This window comes from Danio aesculapii, chromosome 16, assembly GCF_903798145.1.
Source record: "Danio aesculapii chromosome 16, fDanAes4.1, whole genome shotgun sequence".
Classification (NCBI taxonomy): Eukaryota; Metazoa; Chordata; class Actinopteri; order Cypriniformes; family Danionidae; genus Danio; species Danio aesculapii.
This window is the reverse complement of record NC_079450.1, coordinates 37572997-37592401: the sequence shown is the minus strand read 5'-3', so window position 1 is coordinate 37592401 and position 19405 is coordinate 37572997. Positions and strand designations below refer to the sequence as shown.

The 19405-nt window shown below is 34.7% G+C and overlaps 1 protein-coding gene across 2 annotated transcripts in view; it reads left to right on the top strand.

Annotated features, from left to right (window-relative positions):
• The window catches only part of deptor (DEP domain containing MTOR-interacting protein), an 80094-nt gene that overhangs the window by 15355 nt on the left and 45334 nt on the right, over positions 1-19405 (top strand). For both annotated transcript variants that reach the window (XM_056474876.1, XM_056474875.1), the window contains exons 3-5: positions 82-260; positions 2583-2706; positions 13954-14132. In XM_056474876.1, coding sequence (XP_056330851.1) covers positions 82-260; positions 2583-2706; positions 13954-14132 — 482 coding nt within the window. The remainder of the gene's footprint in view (positions 1-81; positions 261-2582; positions 2707-13953; positions 14133-19405) is intronic.

Here is a 19405-nt window from a genome sequence, read left to right as displayed (position 1 = left end):
GTTTTGTGTTGCAGGTGATTTGATGCTAATTGCCCCTGATAGTATGATAGCTCTCGGTCTGATTCATTTCATGTTTTTCAGGCTGCGACTGCATGAAGCAAAGGTGATTAAAGACAGAAGGCACCATCTCCGCACATACCCCAACTGCTTTTTGGGCAAGGAGATTGTTGATTGGCTGATTGAGCACAAGGAAGCATCTGACAGAGATACTGCCAACAAGATCATGCAGAAACTTCTTGACCACAGCATCATTCACCATGGTGCGTTTGTCCACCACTTATTTGAATTTTGTTTTATATTGTATTATTATTTAACCAAAATGGAATATTCTATCAGAGTTTATGAAAGTGGTTCCAAATTTGTCTGAAGATCATACCTGTTATAATATAATGAAGTTAAATGGGAAGTGAAGATACTAAAAATGTTAAATAAGAATTGCGCACTAAATTATAAGTAGGCTTTTTGACTTTGTGCAGTTTATTTTAGAGCTTCAGATAAGAGGAAGTAACTGACCAGGGTTGTTTTAGTAACACTGGGATTTCTACAATTTATTAATAGTTTTTATATTATATGTATTATTAAGAGCATATTTTGTATAACGTAAAAAAAAGGTTTGTAAATTAACAAACAAACAAAAATAAAGACAAATGCTGTATCATGATTTGCATACATATGCTACGTTCGAAAAGTATTTTCTTTTTTTGTGAAGAAAAAGTACATACTTTTGAGTGTGTAACAGAAGAGTATGCAAACTTTGGGACATACTACTTCCTCATTAAAGGCCCTTTATGTTGCTTAGTTATCTGCCACTGTTAATCATATGACACATCATTCAAATTTCTTTCATATTTAATAACATACCTTATTGAAGATGCAGCGGCAGGTAAGACTGCCATTTGCCACTATTTCATGTAGAGAAATTTCCTGAGGTCTTTGGATAATTATGCATTCAGAAGTTAATGTAAACACATCTTTATGTAAGTTAATTGTTCGTGCAGATGATAAATAACACGGAAAATGTGGTTTAATTATTTTCCAGCTGGCTAGATATTAATTAATAGTCGTTCAAACATCTTTACAAAAGCTTCTCTACTCGACAGTTGGTCTCACGTGTCCGCCATGTTTGTGGTTTGTTTGTTTATGCTTTTTAACCCAGTTTGTAGTTCTAATTAACTTCACATCCAATGTGCAATGTATTGTGCCCAATATTAGCAGTTAGAGCATGGACGGTTCTACAATTCCTTTGGAGTATACTTTTCTACATACTACTGTTTGGTACATATTCATTTTATTTTCGAATACTATTTAGAACGGACAGTATGTGTATTGGGACGTAGCACAAAACACAATGCCAATGTTTTAACCTCAAAAGAGTTAAGAAAACAAATTTTTGGTGAAATGACCCTGATTTTCAGTCACAACAAATTAAAACATTGATCGTAAGTCATATTCTGAGGGGAAAAACAAATGACAATCATTTTGTTAGAAACTTGAATTTCCCCTCAATCATCCCACAAGTGTTGTTTAAAGCAGAGAAGATTTGAAAGATGAACAATGATTCAGTTTATAAAGGAGAGCTGATAATTTTGTCTAAAGTGCTCAGCATAAGATAGTATACCCTACTTTTGAAAATGAATATTTTTATCCATATCTCGGTTAATGTAGCCAATCATTTTCGGTGCATTTAAACATATCTATAATACTGTATGGTCTGTTAAATCCATTAAAATAAAAGTCTGGTCACCTAACATCTCTAGCAATAGACTGATAATACATTTAAATTCAATTGAGTTATTGGATAAAAACTAAAAACAACATTTCATATTTCGTATTTTCCTCTTGATTTTTTATGTTTATTAAAATTGTATTCTTATATGTTTCCCCAACATATTAGTTTGGGCATAACATTTTTTGTCACACTTTATTTTGATGGTCCGATTGTTGAATTTAAGTTACATTGCATCTACATGCCAACTAATTCTCATTAGATTATAGGTAGACTGTAAGGTTGGGGTTAGAGTTAGGGATAGGGTTAGTGTTAGTTGACATGTACTTGCAAAGTTTCTTGTAGTCAGTTAAATGTCTGTTGAAGGAGCATATCAGCAGATATTAAGCAGACAGTCTACTAATACTCAAATGGACCATCAAAATAAAGTGTTACCTAATTTTTTGCTCTGTGATTTTAAGTTTTTGTTTATATATTTATGTATGCAGACATATATGCATATGAAAAAATTTGAGAGAAATAAAATACAGTTCTGAGAATATTATTATTTATTATGTGGCTGAAACAGGTTGCCACAGTCCTTATTAACTTTCATTATCTCGAAGAAAGCAATAACAGGAAAAGAAAAGCATACATCTAATACATTTATAAATCATGATAGCACTGACCGCCATTTTGAGTGAACTCCCTTTAAAACATAATTTGCAAATGAACAACAAAATGTAATCTCAGCTGTTACACTGTCTAGTAAACCAGTTTGATCTTTAGCCCACTATAGAAGTGTGTTCATGTGTACTGTTAACCTTTCGGCTACAGTTTTAACAAACCTGTTTTGAATGTGTTTTTTCCCTCACAGTTTGCGATGAGCACAAGGAGTTCAAAGATATGAAGCTCTTCTACCGTTTCAGGAAAGATGACGGCACTTTTGCACTGGACAGTGAAGCCAAAGTGTTCATGAGAGGTCAACGGATATATGAGAAGTAAGAGCTTTTATCCATCATTATGATTTTTTGTTTTGTTTTGTGGTCATTGAATTATTAATAGTTTACAAGTTGATTTGATGTCCATTTCTTAAACGTTAATAAGATCGTGCTTTGCTTCGTTCACTCATTCAATATTGAGATAGAGTTTGTTATGGTTTTGTTTTGCTCTATCGAGATGCACAGGATGTGATTGTGTTGTTTTCATTCAAGTGTGACACAAGTCTGTACATATTGATTGTGAACATTTGGAAGCTGTCCTGTAAATCTACAGTGGCCATAGAAACAGGTTTCGAGCAGATCAAGCATGCTGTGTTCCAGCTGGATACATTTAGAAGGAGCTGCTTTACTTGCTTTAAGTTGTTTCCTGTAGCAAAGAACAAAACAACACAGTTTGCATATACACTGTACAGAGGGAAAATAGTTATTTCAGGGTTATTTTTAGACGAGGGTTATATTTTAGATTTATTTCATGTTAGTTTTATGTTTTGAGTTATTTTTGTTGTTACAAACTTGTCTTTTATTGTCCTTATTAATTGAGTAATGTAAGTATGCTATGCTCTTGGCCTGCATGGCTTAAGAAAGCAGTAGGTAGTTTAGCAATTCAAATATGGGAAAATATTTATATTGGTTTTGGATACCGTTATAGATTGTTGGTAGAGTTTGTTTTTATGTAGATCACTTTAGGTTTTTTTGTCAGATCTGTAAAAAAACAAAAAGTCAGCTGTAAATATTGAAATTTGCATAGATTTAATTTAGTTTTACATACTGCAATTTATTTAATTCCTTTATTCACTTCATTCACTTATTAATGTGGCTTAGTCACCACATTAGGGGTCACCACAGTGGAATGAACCACCACGCCAACTATTCCAGCAAATGTTTTTACACAGCAGATGCCTTTCCAGCCTCAACCCTGTACTGGGAAACACACATACACTCCCCCATACTCCTACACTAGACCAATTTCATCCAATTCACCTATAGCGCATGTCTTTGGACTGTGGGGGAAACCAGAGCACCCTACATAAACATGGAAATAACATGCAAACTCCACACAGAAACGCCAGCTGGCCAAGTAGTGACTCGAACTAGTGACATACTTGCTGTGAGTCGACAGTGCTAACAATTGAGTCACCGTGCCGCCCAATTTAGTAATTTTTTCATTCATTCATTCATTCATTCATTTTCAGCTTAGTCCCTTTATTAATAAGGGGTCACCACAGTGGAATGAACTGCCAACTTATCAAGCATATGTTTTACCCAGCGGATGGCCTTCCAGCTGCAACCCAACACTGGGAAACACCCGTACACTCTTGCATTCACACACATACACTATGGCCAGTTTAGTTTATTCAATTCACCTATAGCGCATGTCTTTGGACTTTGAGGGAAACCCATGCGAACACGGGGAGAACATGCAAACTCCAAACAGAAATGCCAACTGACCCAGCCAGGGCTCGAGCCACTCACCTTCTTGCTGTGAGGCATTCGTGCCACCCACTGCGCCATCGTGATGCCCATTTTATCTGTTATTTTTTCAATTCAAATACACTAAACCATAGGTCTCAAACTTGATACCTGGAGGGCCGCAGCTCTGCACAGTTTTGCTCCAACCATAATCAAACACAGCTGATCCAACTAATCAAGGTGTTCAAGACTACTAGGCACTATTAAGCAGGTGGTTGGAGCTAAACTATGCAGAGCTGCGGCCCTCCAGGAATCGAGTTTGAGACCATTGTACTAAACAAATTGGTTGGATTAATACAGCAAATATATATATATATTGCAATTTGAAAAATACATTTTCACTCAGATCAGATTGAATGAGTATGCATGGATCACATTTTAAAAAACTACAATAATAATAATAATAATAATAATAATAATAATAATAATAATAATAATAATAATAATAATAATAATAATAATTCCTTACATTTATATGGCGCTTTTCTGGGCACTCAAAGTGCTTTACACATAGGGGGGTATCACCTCATCCACCACCAGTGTGCAGCATCCACCTGGATGACGTGACGGCAGCCATTTTGTGCCAGAACCGCACACCACACACCAGCTGATTGGTGGAGAAGAGACAGAGTGATGAAGCCAATTATGATATGGGAATGGTTAGAAGGCCATGATGGACAGAGGCCAGTGGGCAAATTTGGCCAGGATGCCGAGGTGAAATCCCTACTCTTTTTTTGAAGGACATCCTGGGATTTTTAATGACCACCTCACTGAGTCAGTACCTCAGTTTTAAAAATAAATTAAAATATAATATTAATTTAAAAAAAATTCCTATGGTGGTAATGCAGTCACTGTCAGATTATATGTTGAAAAACTTACGTACACATACTATCATATAACATAATTTTAGTGTGGTTCATGTGTGATTTGAAATTACTTTTATTTTTTTTAATTTGAAAGTATTTCTTAAAAGTTATTAATAAGAAAGGTGTAAAATGTACTTAATCAAAAATGAAAAATATTCATTAATTTCTTCATTATTCGTCCATCCATCCATTCATCCATCCATCTATCCATCCATCCATCCATCCATCCATCCATCCATTCATCCATCCATCCATCCATCCATCCATCCATCCATCCATTCAGTTATTTCAGTTGCTGATCAGTTACAATATATTTTAACAATATTAACCCTAACCTTTGACTTTTAAAAAAGCTCATATTTCTCTTGATTATTGGAAAAATGGTTGAAAATATAGCTTCAATTTAGCCTTAAAGCGTAAATCAATCACTTTTTCGGGTGAAATATTCTAGTGACCTTTTGAATGATGATCCATTTGAGCCAGGAATGCTCTATCCGCTTGTGTTTGCTGTGTGATTATGAGCAGGATGAGGTGCAGGTCACGTCTCTTTCTGAGTTTTCTCTGCGGGCAGCTTTGCTCTTGCATAACAGGAAGATGAAGTCCAGCGGGAGACATCTGTCACACAAACCACCAGTGAGCTTTTACATAATCACCATGGACACATTTGTGCTTGTGGTCAGTATTTGCAGACTTTGCTCTGAGGGAAGATGTTGTTTGGTTTGCTTCTCTTTATGGCTGAAGAGCTCAGTCAGCTGATGGAGCGTGAATGTGTAATGTTTCTGAGAGCACATGTCTGGCTTTGGGTGAGATCTAATGAAAAAATTTTTGTATCTATGCAACCGTGATTTGCTTTTGTGACCTACCTTTGTGTTTTATTTAACGCCTTCCTGGAGGAAGATTGTGGAGATGTTGTGGTAGTTTGCTAGTGTTCTTCTCATACTCATGCTGGACAAAAACCAGCAGACTCAGGAACAGCTTTTTCCCCAGAGCTGTCTCCTTTTTGAACTCTGTCCCTCACTGACTCTTTTGCCCCCACAATATACCCCCCACTCTCATCTAATTTATACTCCTCACCATCACTGCACTATTTAACATTTGCACATTTAAAATTTGCACATATTCATTGCACTGATTCACTTATTTCAACTGTACATACCCACTGCACATGGACATTTGTAATTATGTACACACCCACTGTGCATGTACATTTGTTATTATGTTTATCTATCTGCACACTTCTGCTATTAATAGCATCCTGTACATATATTCATTTATTGTAAATCTCTGTTCGTAGCTAATACAACCTGTATATAATGGTCATAGTACATCCATCTGTAAATATTACCATAGTTTTTCTATAACTGCACTTTATAACTTATACCTGTATCCTGCACTTGCTGCTATTGCACTGCTGGTTATATCTAAACTGTATTTCGTTGCCTTGTACTTGTACATGTGTAATGACAATAAAGTTGAATCTAATCTAATCTAAATATATTGGAAAAAAGAAGGTTAAAAATTGTCTTTTAAGATTTAAATGGTTTAATAGATATAATATTTATTTTAATTTATAAAATATCTGATAACATTTCTTTAACATATTAAATACAAATGCTTTTTTTTGCTTAAAATATTAAATTGTGCAATATTTTCAGACGTGTTTATATTCATTTTTTTAGACAAATCAATACCATTTTTTAACTTCAGAAAAAGTATGATTTTTTTTGTGGAGTAATCCTGATTTAAACAACAAACAAAATGACAATTTGTTATTATGACCAATAGTCATTTTCTTAAAAACAGAACCTTTAAAACATTAGGCTAATGCTTTCAATGACCCTGATTTTCATCTTTAGAAAACACGATGATAAATGATCATTTAAGAAAGGGTATCATATCATAATTGTATGAGTTGCTGATAATTTACTCATCTAAACATTCTTATTGTAGATTGAATGCTGGATTGTGGATTGTAAAGAGGCTCGAACTAAGGCTCAAACTATGTGTAAATTCATGCCATAAACTTATACAGTATAAATGAATAATGCAAACATATGTAACACTAGTAGAATAAAGACACGTCAGATATTTGCACAAAATGTTTGGAAGCTAGAGGAACAATGTTTTACAGTATATTTCAATTCAATTCCTGTTTATTTACATAGCGATTTTACAATGTAGATTGTGTCGAAGCAGCTTAACATAGAAGTTCTAATAGATTGAAATTGTGTCAGTCCAGTTTTCAGAGATGAAGTTCAGTTTAGTTCAGTTCAGTGTGGTTTAAATTTCACTGCTAGCCCAAACACTGACGAGCAAATCCATCGATGTGCAGCTCTTCAAGTCCCAAACCAAGCAAGTCATTGGCGACAGTAGGAAGGAACAAACCTCACCAATTGACAAAAGTGAAGGAAACAAAAACCTCAAGAGAAAATATGGCAATGTAAAGAATTTAAATTATTTCGGGAAGCGGTAAGGGTCACAATTGAAAAGATGATTTCAAAACTAATTTTCCTGGACTCTAAACTTTTTTTTTCACAGGGCTTATACCCAGAGAATCTAAATTATAGTAGAGATGAACAAATAATTATAAACCTCAGCTTACTCTATGTCAAAAATGTGTAGCTTTGCTTTGGACAAAGATTCAACGACCAAATACTATTTAATGGATAAGACGGATGTTGTCAAGCCTTCCATTGCTAAAGATAACTTACATACTACAAGCTAAACAGCATGTATTTAAAAGTATATGGAGTCCTTTGATCAGTTACATCAGTTACATCAAAGATGTAGATTTATCAGAGGAAGAAGTGGATGAATAATTGTTTTGGACAATGCAGTTCCAATCTTGCAGTTTCGTATTGATGAACTCTTCAATACATGTTTGTTGTACTTTGAATTCTGTATGATGATTACAGTCACTTAAATATATTATCACTCATCGAGACAGGAGGAGCATTTATATATACAGTATATCCTTTTCTGTTTGTATATTTAGTAAATGCAGCATTGTTTTGGCTGTAAAGAATTTTGTTTGATTGTAAAAGTTTGTATTTTAATGTGTAAAAACTACTAACAAAATATCTTTATTTGAAATGTTGAAGAAAATTGATCAGACCTTTATAGATTAAAACAAATATTAACATTTTATTTAAACCCATACCTATTCAATTCAGTAAATCCAGAGAAGCTTCCAATTGTTTCCTTATAAAGCTGCCCATACTGTAGGTTCAGGTTACTACATCCAAAAGTAAATAGAGGAGTTTGGCCCCTTAAATAGTTTGAAGAATTTCCTGTTTCGATGTTGGTTAAGATTGCTCACTTTTGTCCTAATGGATGTTGAAACCAGCTATTAGCATCTGGTTCCCTTTACTCTGAAACATACCCATAGAATTCCAGTATTGTTGAAATGCGTTAGAAAAAACAAAGAATGAACAATGTCTTTACTTACTGGTTTAGTGGATTGATACTGCACTGAGGAACTCCTAAAAATAACAGCAAGTTTTTTTTTTACATCCACTTGATCTTTGACTATCAGTTCAAATATTGTTGTTATTCTATATTTTCCTGGAAACATTTTAACTGAACCCAAGCTCTAATAGAAAAGGTTTACATCTCATCTTTCAGCAAGTTTGATTAAAAAAATACATTTTAATGAATAAATACTAATAATTAACAAAAATATTTATGTACATTTTATTGTATATATATATATATATATATATATATATATATATATATATATATATATATATATATATATATATATATATACAGTTGGAGTCATAATTATGAGCCCCCTTTGATTTTTCTTCTTTTTTAAATATTTCCCAAATTATGTTTAACAGAGAAAGGAAATTTTCACAGTATATCTGATAATATTTTTTCTTCTGGAGAAAGTCTTCTTTGTTTTATTTCTGCTAGATTAAAAGCAGTTTTAATTTTTTTGAAAACCATTTCGAGGTCAAAATTATTAGCCCCTTTTTAAGTTATATTTGTTTTCGATAGTCTACTAAACAAACCATTGTTATACATTAACTTGTCTAATTACCCTAACCTGCCTAGTTAACCTAATCAACCTAATTAAGCCTTTAAATGTCACTTTAAGCTGTATAGAAGTGTCTTGAAAAATATCTAGTCAATTATTATTTACTGTCATCATGGCAAAGATCAAATAAATTAGTAATTAGAAATTGGTTATTAAAACTATTATGTTTAGAAATGTGTTGAAAAAAATCTCTCTGTTAAACAGAAATTGGGGAAAAAATAAACAGTGGGCTAGTGGTTCAGGGGGCTAATAATTCTGACTTCAACTGTATATACATTTTGATACATTTTTAGAATATACATTTTAGCTTAATGCACAGATCTAAAAATTAGCAATGTTTTGCTAAAAGTTTCCAGATATTTGGGGCCTTCTTCTTTTAACATTGGAAGCAATATTAATGTTGAAAAATATAAACAATGGTGCGAAAAAGTGTTTGCCCCCTTACAATTTTGCATATTTGTCACATTTTAATGTTTCAGACAAATTGAAAAATTAATCAACAATATCATGCAGTTTGAAATAAAATTAATTTGGAGGGGCCTAGTCAAAGTCCTGACCTCAATCCAATTGAGATGCTGTGGCATGAACTTAAAAAGGCGATTTATGCTGGAAACCCCTCCAACGTGCCTGCGTTAGAACAATTCTGCAAAGATGATTGGGCCTCAATTCTTCCAGAGCACTCTAACAGACTTTCCAAGTTATTCCAAGTTGATGAAAATGCTTGATTGCAATTGTTGCCTTTAAGGGTGGCCCAACCAGTTATTAGGTTTAAGGGCGAACACTTTTTCACACAGGGATATATATAGTTTTAGATTTTGATTTCCTTTAATAATACAAATCTTCATTTAAAAACTGCATGATGTGTTTACTTGTGTTGTCTTTGACTAATATTTAAATTTGTTTGATGATCTGAAACATCAGTAGAAATCAGTAAGGACGCAACACTTTTCACACACAAATGTAAATTTGTAAACTATTTTTCAGTGTAATTTCTCCAGGCTTCAGTGTCACTTGATCTTTTAGAAACAAACATGTTGATTTGCAGCTAAACCAGCTGTGCAGCTTAATTTTTTGTAATTTTAATACATTCGTACTTAATACATTCTTACAAAATAAATAAATAAATCTTCCTTACCTCATACTTTTGACAACATCAGTGGTTTTCAGTCACTCAGAGGACAATGCATCCATAAAACTGCAATAAAGACCTTTGATGCATGCTTTCAATTAGCCATTAATATCTAGATCACTTCAGCAACAACAGCAAAACAATATGTGAACAAACAGTACGTTTTGGGCACTTGTGGAGCACATACAGCACCTGCTGCAGTATTTCATCCACTAGAAACAGCAAGACATTCTAAATCGCTTCACATGACATTTGCTTAATGCTTTGACACAGGGATATTAAAAAATCGGATTCAATATACAGTATACCTTATTGATGATGCATATTGTGTACAGGCAAGCAGATGAGCCCACAAAATTACATGCTGTCTCGATGCATTACGCCATCTTAAAAGGTTCATTCAGCCCTAAATGAAAATTTTGTCATCCTTTACTCGCCTTCATGCTGTTCCAAACCCTCAAAAATATTTTGAGAGGTGCGCGTCAGCCACTGCAAGGGGTATGTGACCTAGCGAAAGCTGCGCCGGACCAAACTCGTGCACTAAACACATAAGTATAAATCAGCCTTAAGATGTGGGCATGTTTTGTTTTTTTTCTTCAGTGTGATTGGATGATACAGAATGGGGTGTTATAATTTGTATAAAGGTGAAAAAATGCTGTATTTCTATGGCAATTAACCAGAAATAAAATTTTTAAAAAATTATCACCAGTTTCTAAAGTTTAGCAGCATTACTAAATAAGAAAAATATAAATATTGAGTGTGGCTAAATGCATTAAAGAGATAGTTCACCCCAAAATGAAAATTCTGTCATTATTTACTTACTCTTCACTTGTTGAAACCCCATTTTCAGTTTCTTTACACAATTGGTAATATGGAATATTGACTTATGGAAGTCTATGGGTCCTAGCAACCATCATTCTTCAAAATATCTTCTTTTGTGCTAGTCAGAAGAGAGAAAATTGATAATTTTGGGTGAACTATCTCTTAAACCCAGTATTTACCAATTGGTATTTAAAAATGTCTTCATTCATGTTTAAAAGATGAGCTAAAATTGTAAGTGTTTGGAATGACATGAGTGTGAATAAATGGCAACAGAATATTTTGTATTGTGAGAACTAGCTAACCCTTTAGGAATGTGCTTAAGAACAGCTGGTAACCCTTGAAACTTATAATTCATGTATTATGGAACAAAATACTAAGGGTGCCAATCAGCTTTCTTCAGAATTTCTCATTTTGTGTTTAGGGTTTAGAATAAGTGAAGGATGAGTAAATGATGATGTAATTTTTATTTATGTGTGACCTGTCCCTTTAACATACGGTATATTCTGTTTCATTCTGAGCGAATCTGTTAACGTGTACAGTATATAGAGTTCACACCATCTGTTTATAAATGAATTGCATTATAACCACAGTCAAAACGGGGTAAATCACAGTTCTATCAGCTTATGCAAAGTCATCAGGCCACCCTTATTGTTGAGCCCTGATAGGATTTCTCATGACTTGACAAAACTGCAGCTCCAAGCAATATTTACACAAATCTGTAACAAACATGCAATGCCACCAGATCTGTGGTTTCAGTGGTTTAAAATGGTGACCTTCAAACAGAATACCTAGATATACGAGCGAGAGTGATCGTCATAAAACAGTGAGGGGCTTGAAAATAGGTCAATGTCACATCTTTCTTGCAAAAGTCGGTTGTTGATAACTGCTTGCTCAACTGCAAACGATCTGAAATTGCAGTTTGACTTGAAATGCACAAGAATAGACTCAGTATGTACACGGCAAACATTTAATATGGAGGCTCATATTGCTGGCACAGCATGTTGACTGATACTGAGTCATCTGTGTCCTTGTTCAGCCCATGTTTGCTCAAGCTGTTTCAGCTGCATCAGACTCTTTTTCTTGAAGATTTTGACATGACTGGTTTGCTGTTTGAGCCCGTGTTTGTTCATTCTAAATTTTCAGTTCTGATATGACCTTGACACAGGAGTGTTTTTTAAGGAAAGTTTCTGTAATGTTTTAAGCAGGGTGGTAAACTAGCTGGCCCTCATGGGGAAAATTCTAATATATATATATATATATATATATATATATATATATATATATATATATATATATATATATATATATTAGCCAGTGGCAGGTGAAGTAAGTCTTAAAAAGTATTCATTCATTCATTCGTTTTCGGCTTAGTCCCTTTTTATTAATCCAGGGTCACCGCAGAGGAACGAATCACCAACTTATCAAGCACATGTTTTACGCAGCAGATGCAACCCATCTCTGGGAAACATCCATACACACTCATACACTATGGACAATTTAGCCTACCCAATTCACCTGTACCGCATGTCTTTGGACTGTGGGGGAAACCGGAGCACCCAGAGGAAACCAACGCAAACGCAGGGAGAACATGCAAACTCTACACAGAAACGTCAACTAACCCAGCCGAGGCTCGAACTAGCTACCTTCTTGCTGTGAGGCGACAGCACTACCTACTGCGCCCTTAAAAACTTCTATTTTATTATATTATATTATATTATATTATATCATATTATGTTATATATCCATATTTGAGATTGTTTTGTGTTTTTTTTAAATATTATAATAATTATAATATACTTTTCATAAGCAATATTTAAAATTTTATATTTGGTACACAACACGAACAGTAACAGTTTTTTTTTTTTAAGAATGGGTCAAGAGTGGTGTTAAAATCCACAAGTTACATAAAAAAACAAGCAAAAAATAAATAAATAAAATAAAATAAATGAATCAATGAAAATGTTAAGTAGGATTTGCTACTAAAAAGCACCTATTTACACTTGCTTATGTTTAAATTCTGCCCTGTGTCTGTATGTATATGTATGTATTTTTATGGTTTTATGATGTTTATCCTACAATGTTGTTGTAAATCATTTTATCGTTTAATACATTTTATTTACTAAATTGTATCATTTTGATTTCCTCACCGAATAACAGTAGTAAAACACCTTTTTGTTCAATGTTTAATTTCTACAAGCTGGAATTGAGAACTTACCACATTTTATTTTAATTCTTCCCTAAACTGAATTACTTAATAATAATTTATAAATAATAATAATTATAATAATAATAATTTATAATAATTATAATAATGTATAATATAATATAGTAATGTATAATATTTTTTCTGTAGTATTTACTTCATCACAGAATATTTTGGATCACATCAGATATAACATTTTAAAGCAACGCACTGTAGTTTTCAGTAATTCTATTAGTAATTAAGCTAATAATAACTTAATAATAGTCTCATTAGAAATTATTTAATTAGCTGACAGAGATTGAAGTGATATATGGCATAGTAAAAATGACATGAATTAATCCTGAAAGCAGATTAAGATCAATGTTTAAGTCTGAATACCCTCAAAGCAATACATTTGAATACTACTTTCAAGAAAAGTAAACCCAGAGCTCTCAATACATTCTTCATTTAGCTGTGGTTGTGTGCTGACAGCTAAACAGTGTGTCTTTGTCAGTGGTTTGCTTTTGACCCGTCAGCACCTGCCTTTAAATACAGGAGAATGTTGCATATCTTGTTGCTGTTCTTTTGATGACATATTTAGCAGCACTGCTGAACTTTGACCTAGTTTTGATGAAAACGACTTCTCGAAGCATGCTACTTTGTGATGAAAGATCCGATAATTATATGTGCAGTGAGTTTGACATGCTGATATGTATACTGTTTCACTCTGCAGGTTGATGAACACTGAAAACAACCTGCTGCAGACACGTGAAGAGGAGGGTGTGATGTATGAGCGGACACTGGTGGCCTCAGAGTTTATAGACTGGCTCCTGCAGGAAGGAGAAATGCCCTACAGGGATGAGTCAGAGCAGCTGGGACGCAGACTGCTGGAGCATGGCATCATTCAACATGGTAAGCAGCACATGGACACACTACGGTTGTAGTCACAGTCATCATAATGAGTCATGGAAAACTAAACTTTGTTAAAGATTTTAAAGCAGTGTTTCTCAACCACGTTCCTGGGGGACCACCAGCACTGCATGTTTTGCACATCTCCTTTGTCTGTCGTACCATTACATGGCTTTCAGTCTCTGTTAATAAGCTGATGATCTGAATCAGGTGTGTTTGGGTAAGGAGACATGGGCTGTTTCCGAAACCGCATACTTCCATACTATATAGTACGCTAAAATCAGAATGCGAGGCGAGTAGTAAGTCTGAATTTGAAAATCAGTGTGCGAAAAGTACCCAGATGACTTGCTACTTCCGGCGAGATTCTGAAGTGTGCATCCCATGCTGCCCTGCGAGAGAATTCATGTATGGGAGCGACGCTATGCAACTGATGCAGGTAGGTCACGTGACCATGACAAAATGGCGGATGTAGTACTTACGAATTCATAATTTTCACATTCCTACTGTATAGAACGTACTTTTCTAATGGCCGAGTTGTACGTTTAAATTCAAATGCAGCACCTACTGAGTAATAGGTGGTTTCAGACGTAGCCATGGAAAATGTGAAGAGCTGAAGTTCCTCCAGGAACGTGGTTGAGTTTTAAAGGGTTAGTTCACTCAAAAATTCTAATTATATTAATTACTTTTCTCACACACATGTCATTCCAAACCCCTAAGACCTTCATTCTTCTTCAGAACACAATTTTTTTTGATGAAATCCGAGCGCTCTCTTATCCTCCATGAACACCAATGACCCTGACTCATTCAAAATCCAGAAAGGTACCAAAAAACAGACAAAACAGTCCATGTGTTCAATCGAAATACCATTAAGCTACGAGAAGACTTGAGCTAAGAAGCTATAAAGCTAAGAGAAATACAGATTCTTCTCCTTAGTGTCAGTATATTGTGAACATTGATCTCCATACCTCCAACCGCCACGGCAAATAAAGCACAGGTGCATCCGAGTCAGAGTATACATCAGCAGTGCGAGCGAGCGCAACATGCATAAACAGCAGAGTGCTCTTGTGAACGTGCACCCTATACTGACACTGAGGTGAATAAAACTGTTGGATAATACAGGGATATGATTCATCCATATAAATATGGATTTCCGTATTTTCCGAGCTCAATGGGGTGACCCCTATAATTTGCGTAAATCTGAAGGTTTTTTTTTTGAAGGGGGGCGGGGTCTCTATTATCAAAATATGCAAGATTATGAAATCGCTTTGAATGCTTGTGCGGCTGTGCACTTTTTCCACGCTCACATTTCACATCATGACCACGTGCGCTCTATGTACATTATAAATGAAGCCAGGACGCACATTTGTTGTTATTCTCTGCAAGTCATCTGTTCTTATGTCTTCATTAATTCAGTGCTACAAACTAGCACCTCTAATTTAATACCTGAAAGTGTCACAAGTTTAGATGATACTACAAATTTATAAAAAAATATATCTCATAATTAATTAAAACTAGGCTATTAAAAACAGGGACTAAACCACAGGAAAGGGACAGTGAAAGTAATAAACTCTTACTAATGATTTATGATTATTTTTCTCTGGGTGAAATGTTAAATTTTATTAGGTTACTCAAATATATATAAAATCGTAATAAATATAATATATTAGGTTAATTCAACTGGACTAAATATTTTTACAGTTTGAATTGTTAATTGACTAATAGTTTATTTATCACGTTGGAATAAAGAGTCGACTAAATTACAGGGTAAGTTATATTCTGTGGACACAAGAGAACTAACCGAGTTAGTGGCACCATCTAGCGGCGGTGTGTGCATCTGTTCTGACATTGAGGTACAGTATAAACCTAATAAAAATTGAGTATAAAAATAAAGTATAAACCTAATAAGTATTACTTAGATCACTATTACATTGCTAAACATTTTAACTGATAAAACAAATAAATTAAACTTAAATTGTGTGGCCAAAAACAAATTATGTAAATAATATTATTTATAATTATTTTTAGAATTTTAAATTTTTTAGAAAGGGGGGGGGGGGTCTCATCTTCCTCTTATGCCTGATAATACAGCTAGCATGAGAAAGGTGCGCACCAGGTACTGCAACCAGCATAGAGTAGGCTGCAACAGTGGTTCTTCACCACATTCTGCCTTTACATTACACACTTTATTCTAAAAATTTTCTGGATTTTGGCTTTCACTTGTATGGTGGCTAATTCATGCTACATGCTAAAACTTATTGTTTATAATTATTATTTATGTGTTAAACATGCTATAATATGTTAGCATCATACAATACAAAATATAGCAAAATAAGCATGCTAATACACATTAGCCATATGCTAATTATGCTAGTAACATTTTATTTACTTTGATTTCAAATAGTGAAACTTTCGAACTTCAATCTTAGTCAACAGTTTTACTATAAATCAAACAAATGAACAAAAAGCAAAACGGTTTTGGAAATGGTAATCAATACAGCAACAACAAAAACACACAACAAAATGTTATAATAAGACAAAGACCTGCATGCATCAAATTTATCATTCTCATTCAGGTTTGTTCTTTGTACTTTTGTGATTTTAGAAACACAAAACACTGCTTCAGCTACATGTTATCCATGAGATGCATCGTTCTTTAAAAAATATATGCATTCACGTGAAAGTACAGTATTATGTAAGTTATTAAATATGACAAGAGGGCCTGTGCAGTCATGATTCAACAGAAGGAAAGACTGTTTGATGGTCAGAAACAGATGGACATACCTTTGAGCAGGCAACAGCCAAACATGGCATGCCACACAAGAACACATCTACACAAAAGAATTGACATACATAATACACAGCTGTAAGCATACACCCAATACAGACCTGCGCGCACACGCACACGCACACACACACACACACACACACACACGCACGCACACACACACACGCACGCACGCACACACACACATACACACACACACACACACACACACACACACACACACACACACACACACACACAAAGAGAGAGAGAGAGGGAGCTTTAGTCACATGCACAGCAGCACAATCGCTGGCCTGTTGGTCTGATACAGTGTCTTTGTTTGACAGTACCTTTCCTGTCTGATTTGTGCTGACTTTGAGAATCTGCTGCAGGCATCACAGCCCCCCTCTGAACTCTACCACTTATGCACATCAAACTTTGAACTTTTATACACAATTTAGTTAAGCACAAATGTAAAACAGTTCAAACTAAATTCCCAACATCCAGAAGAGTAACCGAAACAAAACATTTCATGTAACTACAGTGGTTCAACTGTAATAATACAAAGCCCCAAGCCCCATGGATCTCAATACAAATAAAATAAAATAAAATTAAATAAAATTATGTATTTAATAACAAAATGTTTTAATTTTTGTGAACTAATCCTTTAATGCAGTGGTTCCCAAAGTGTGGGTCGCGAGACAATGATGGGTGGTTATTTCCAAAAATCTAATTCATTTTATTAAACTATTAGAATAGGGTATATGCGGAAGTATGCTAAAGGACTTTTAATTTGTCAGTAACCTGGGTTAAGCACTTCCAATATGCCATTAAAAAAATCGGCGTGTTTAAGCTGTGTTTTCTTTAAAAATCAGGGATCTCCACTGGAGGTAGGTAATAGTTACGTTTAAAAAAACAACATGCTAATAAAAAATGATCAGCCTTTTGATTTGTTTGCGACTCCTAGGGTGATCACATTATATACACAGCAATAGCACCAGATCCAGCACGTTGATTTTATCGCACCAGGTTAAACTTTCTGACACCATTACAGCCCTCAGGTTTAAGCGCTGAATAGACTTGGGCCTAATGTGTGCGTTGTTGTGTGCAAGGTTTATATATTTATAACCAACTCAGAGGATATTGAGGGTCGAGAGTCACTGGCATTGTTATTTTGGGGGGCACCGGCTGAAAAGTTTGGGAACCTGTACACACTGTAAAAAATGCTGGGTTCCACACAATTCCTTCATGTTGTCCCAACACAAGTCAATTAAGTTAACCGGATTATTTTTACAAATTAAAGCAACACAAGCTCATTGTGAAAATGAACCCCTGTATACATTTCTAGAGAGCGCTAATTATGTAGCCAGAGCGACGTATGGCTGGTTATTAAAAATGCTACGGGGCGGTATGACACCGTTGATGACCAGTTGACCACCACTTACCTCCATGTGGACGGCTTTTCCGATGTTACCAGTTTGCCCAGTAGCTCGCCATGGACGTCTGTGGACTTGAGAGGCAGAGAGGAGTTGACCGTGACAACGGGGTTCGGGTCCAGCAAATAACTTTTCCAGAAAGCATGGAAAGCACAAACAAAAGGCAAACATTAAAATAAACAAGCAAATAACAGGGTGAAAACGTGGTAAGATTTGAAAACATGGTAAAAACCAGGCAAGGCCTTTTCCTTTTCTGGATTGTTTTTGAAAACTCTGTCGGTTGGGTTTAGGGAAGAGGGTGATTGGGTCAATCAGTGCTTTTGAAAACACTATCAGTTGTGTTTAGGAAAGGGGTTAGTGGGGGGATCGGTCGGTCAGTCATTAAGTTAGTCAGTCAGTCGACAGCAACGTCTGGTGGATTTAGTCGAGAACAGCAGATGCGAATGGCACTCGCGAGAAAATTTTGAGATCTGAAAAAGCATACACAGCAGCCTCTGGTGGATTTGTGAAAACAAAAACTTTTTAAAAAAGTAGCTCCTGGGACGTGTTTCGCGATTTCCAGAAATGCATATAGGGGTACGTATCAAGAATTAGCCTGGGTTAAATTTAAGTGGCTTGAATATAAAACAATTAAGTTGTCCCTAGAAAAACTCAAGAATTGTGTTGTTTCAGCTCATTTTAAATAAGTAATTTGAACAAGCAGCAAAAAAAATAGTATAAATATGGACAAATATAGATACTTTAGATACAAAAATGTACCCTTTAAATACAAAAGTGTACACTTTGAAAGAGTACATCGCCGATGACAGCTTTTATACCTTTATTTTTGAGAGTCTATTTTGAGACAAAAAAAATCACTGATATATTTTAACATCAGTCATTACAAGTTAGTGAAACCAGAAGTTAAAATGTTATGTTCGTGATATTGTTTAACTGGTAGTTTGTATAAAATCTTCCTATGGTGACGTATGGTTCAGTTCAGTTCAGTTATATTGTGTCTTGTGTTATTGTGTCATTTCACTTCCAAGATAATGCTATGCCCCTGTTCAGAGGCATGTACTCTAGATATTAAAAAA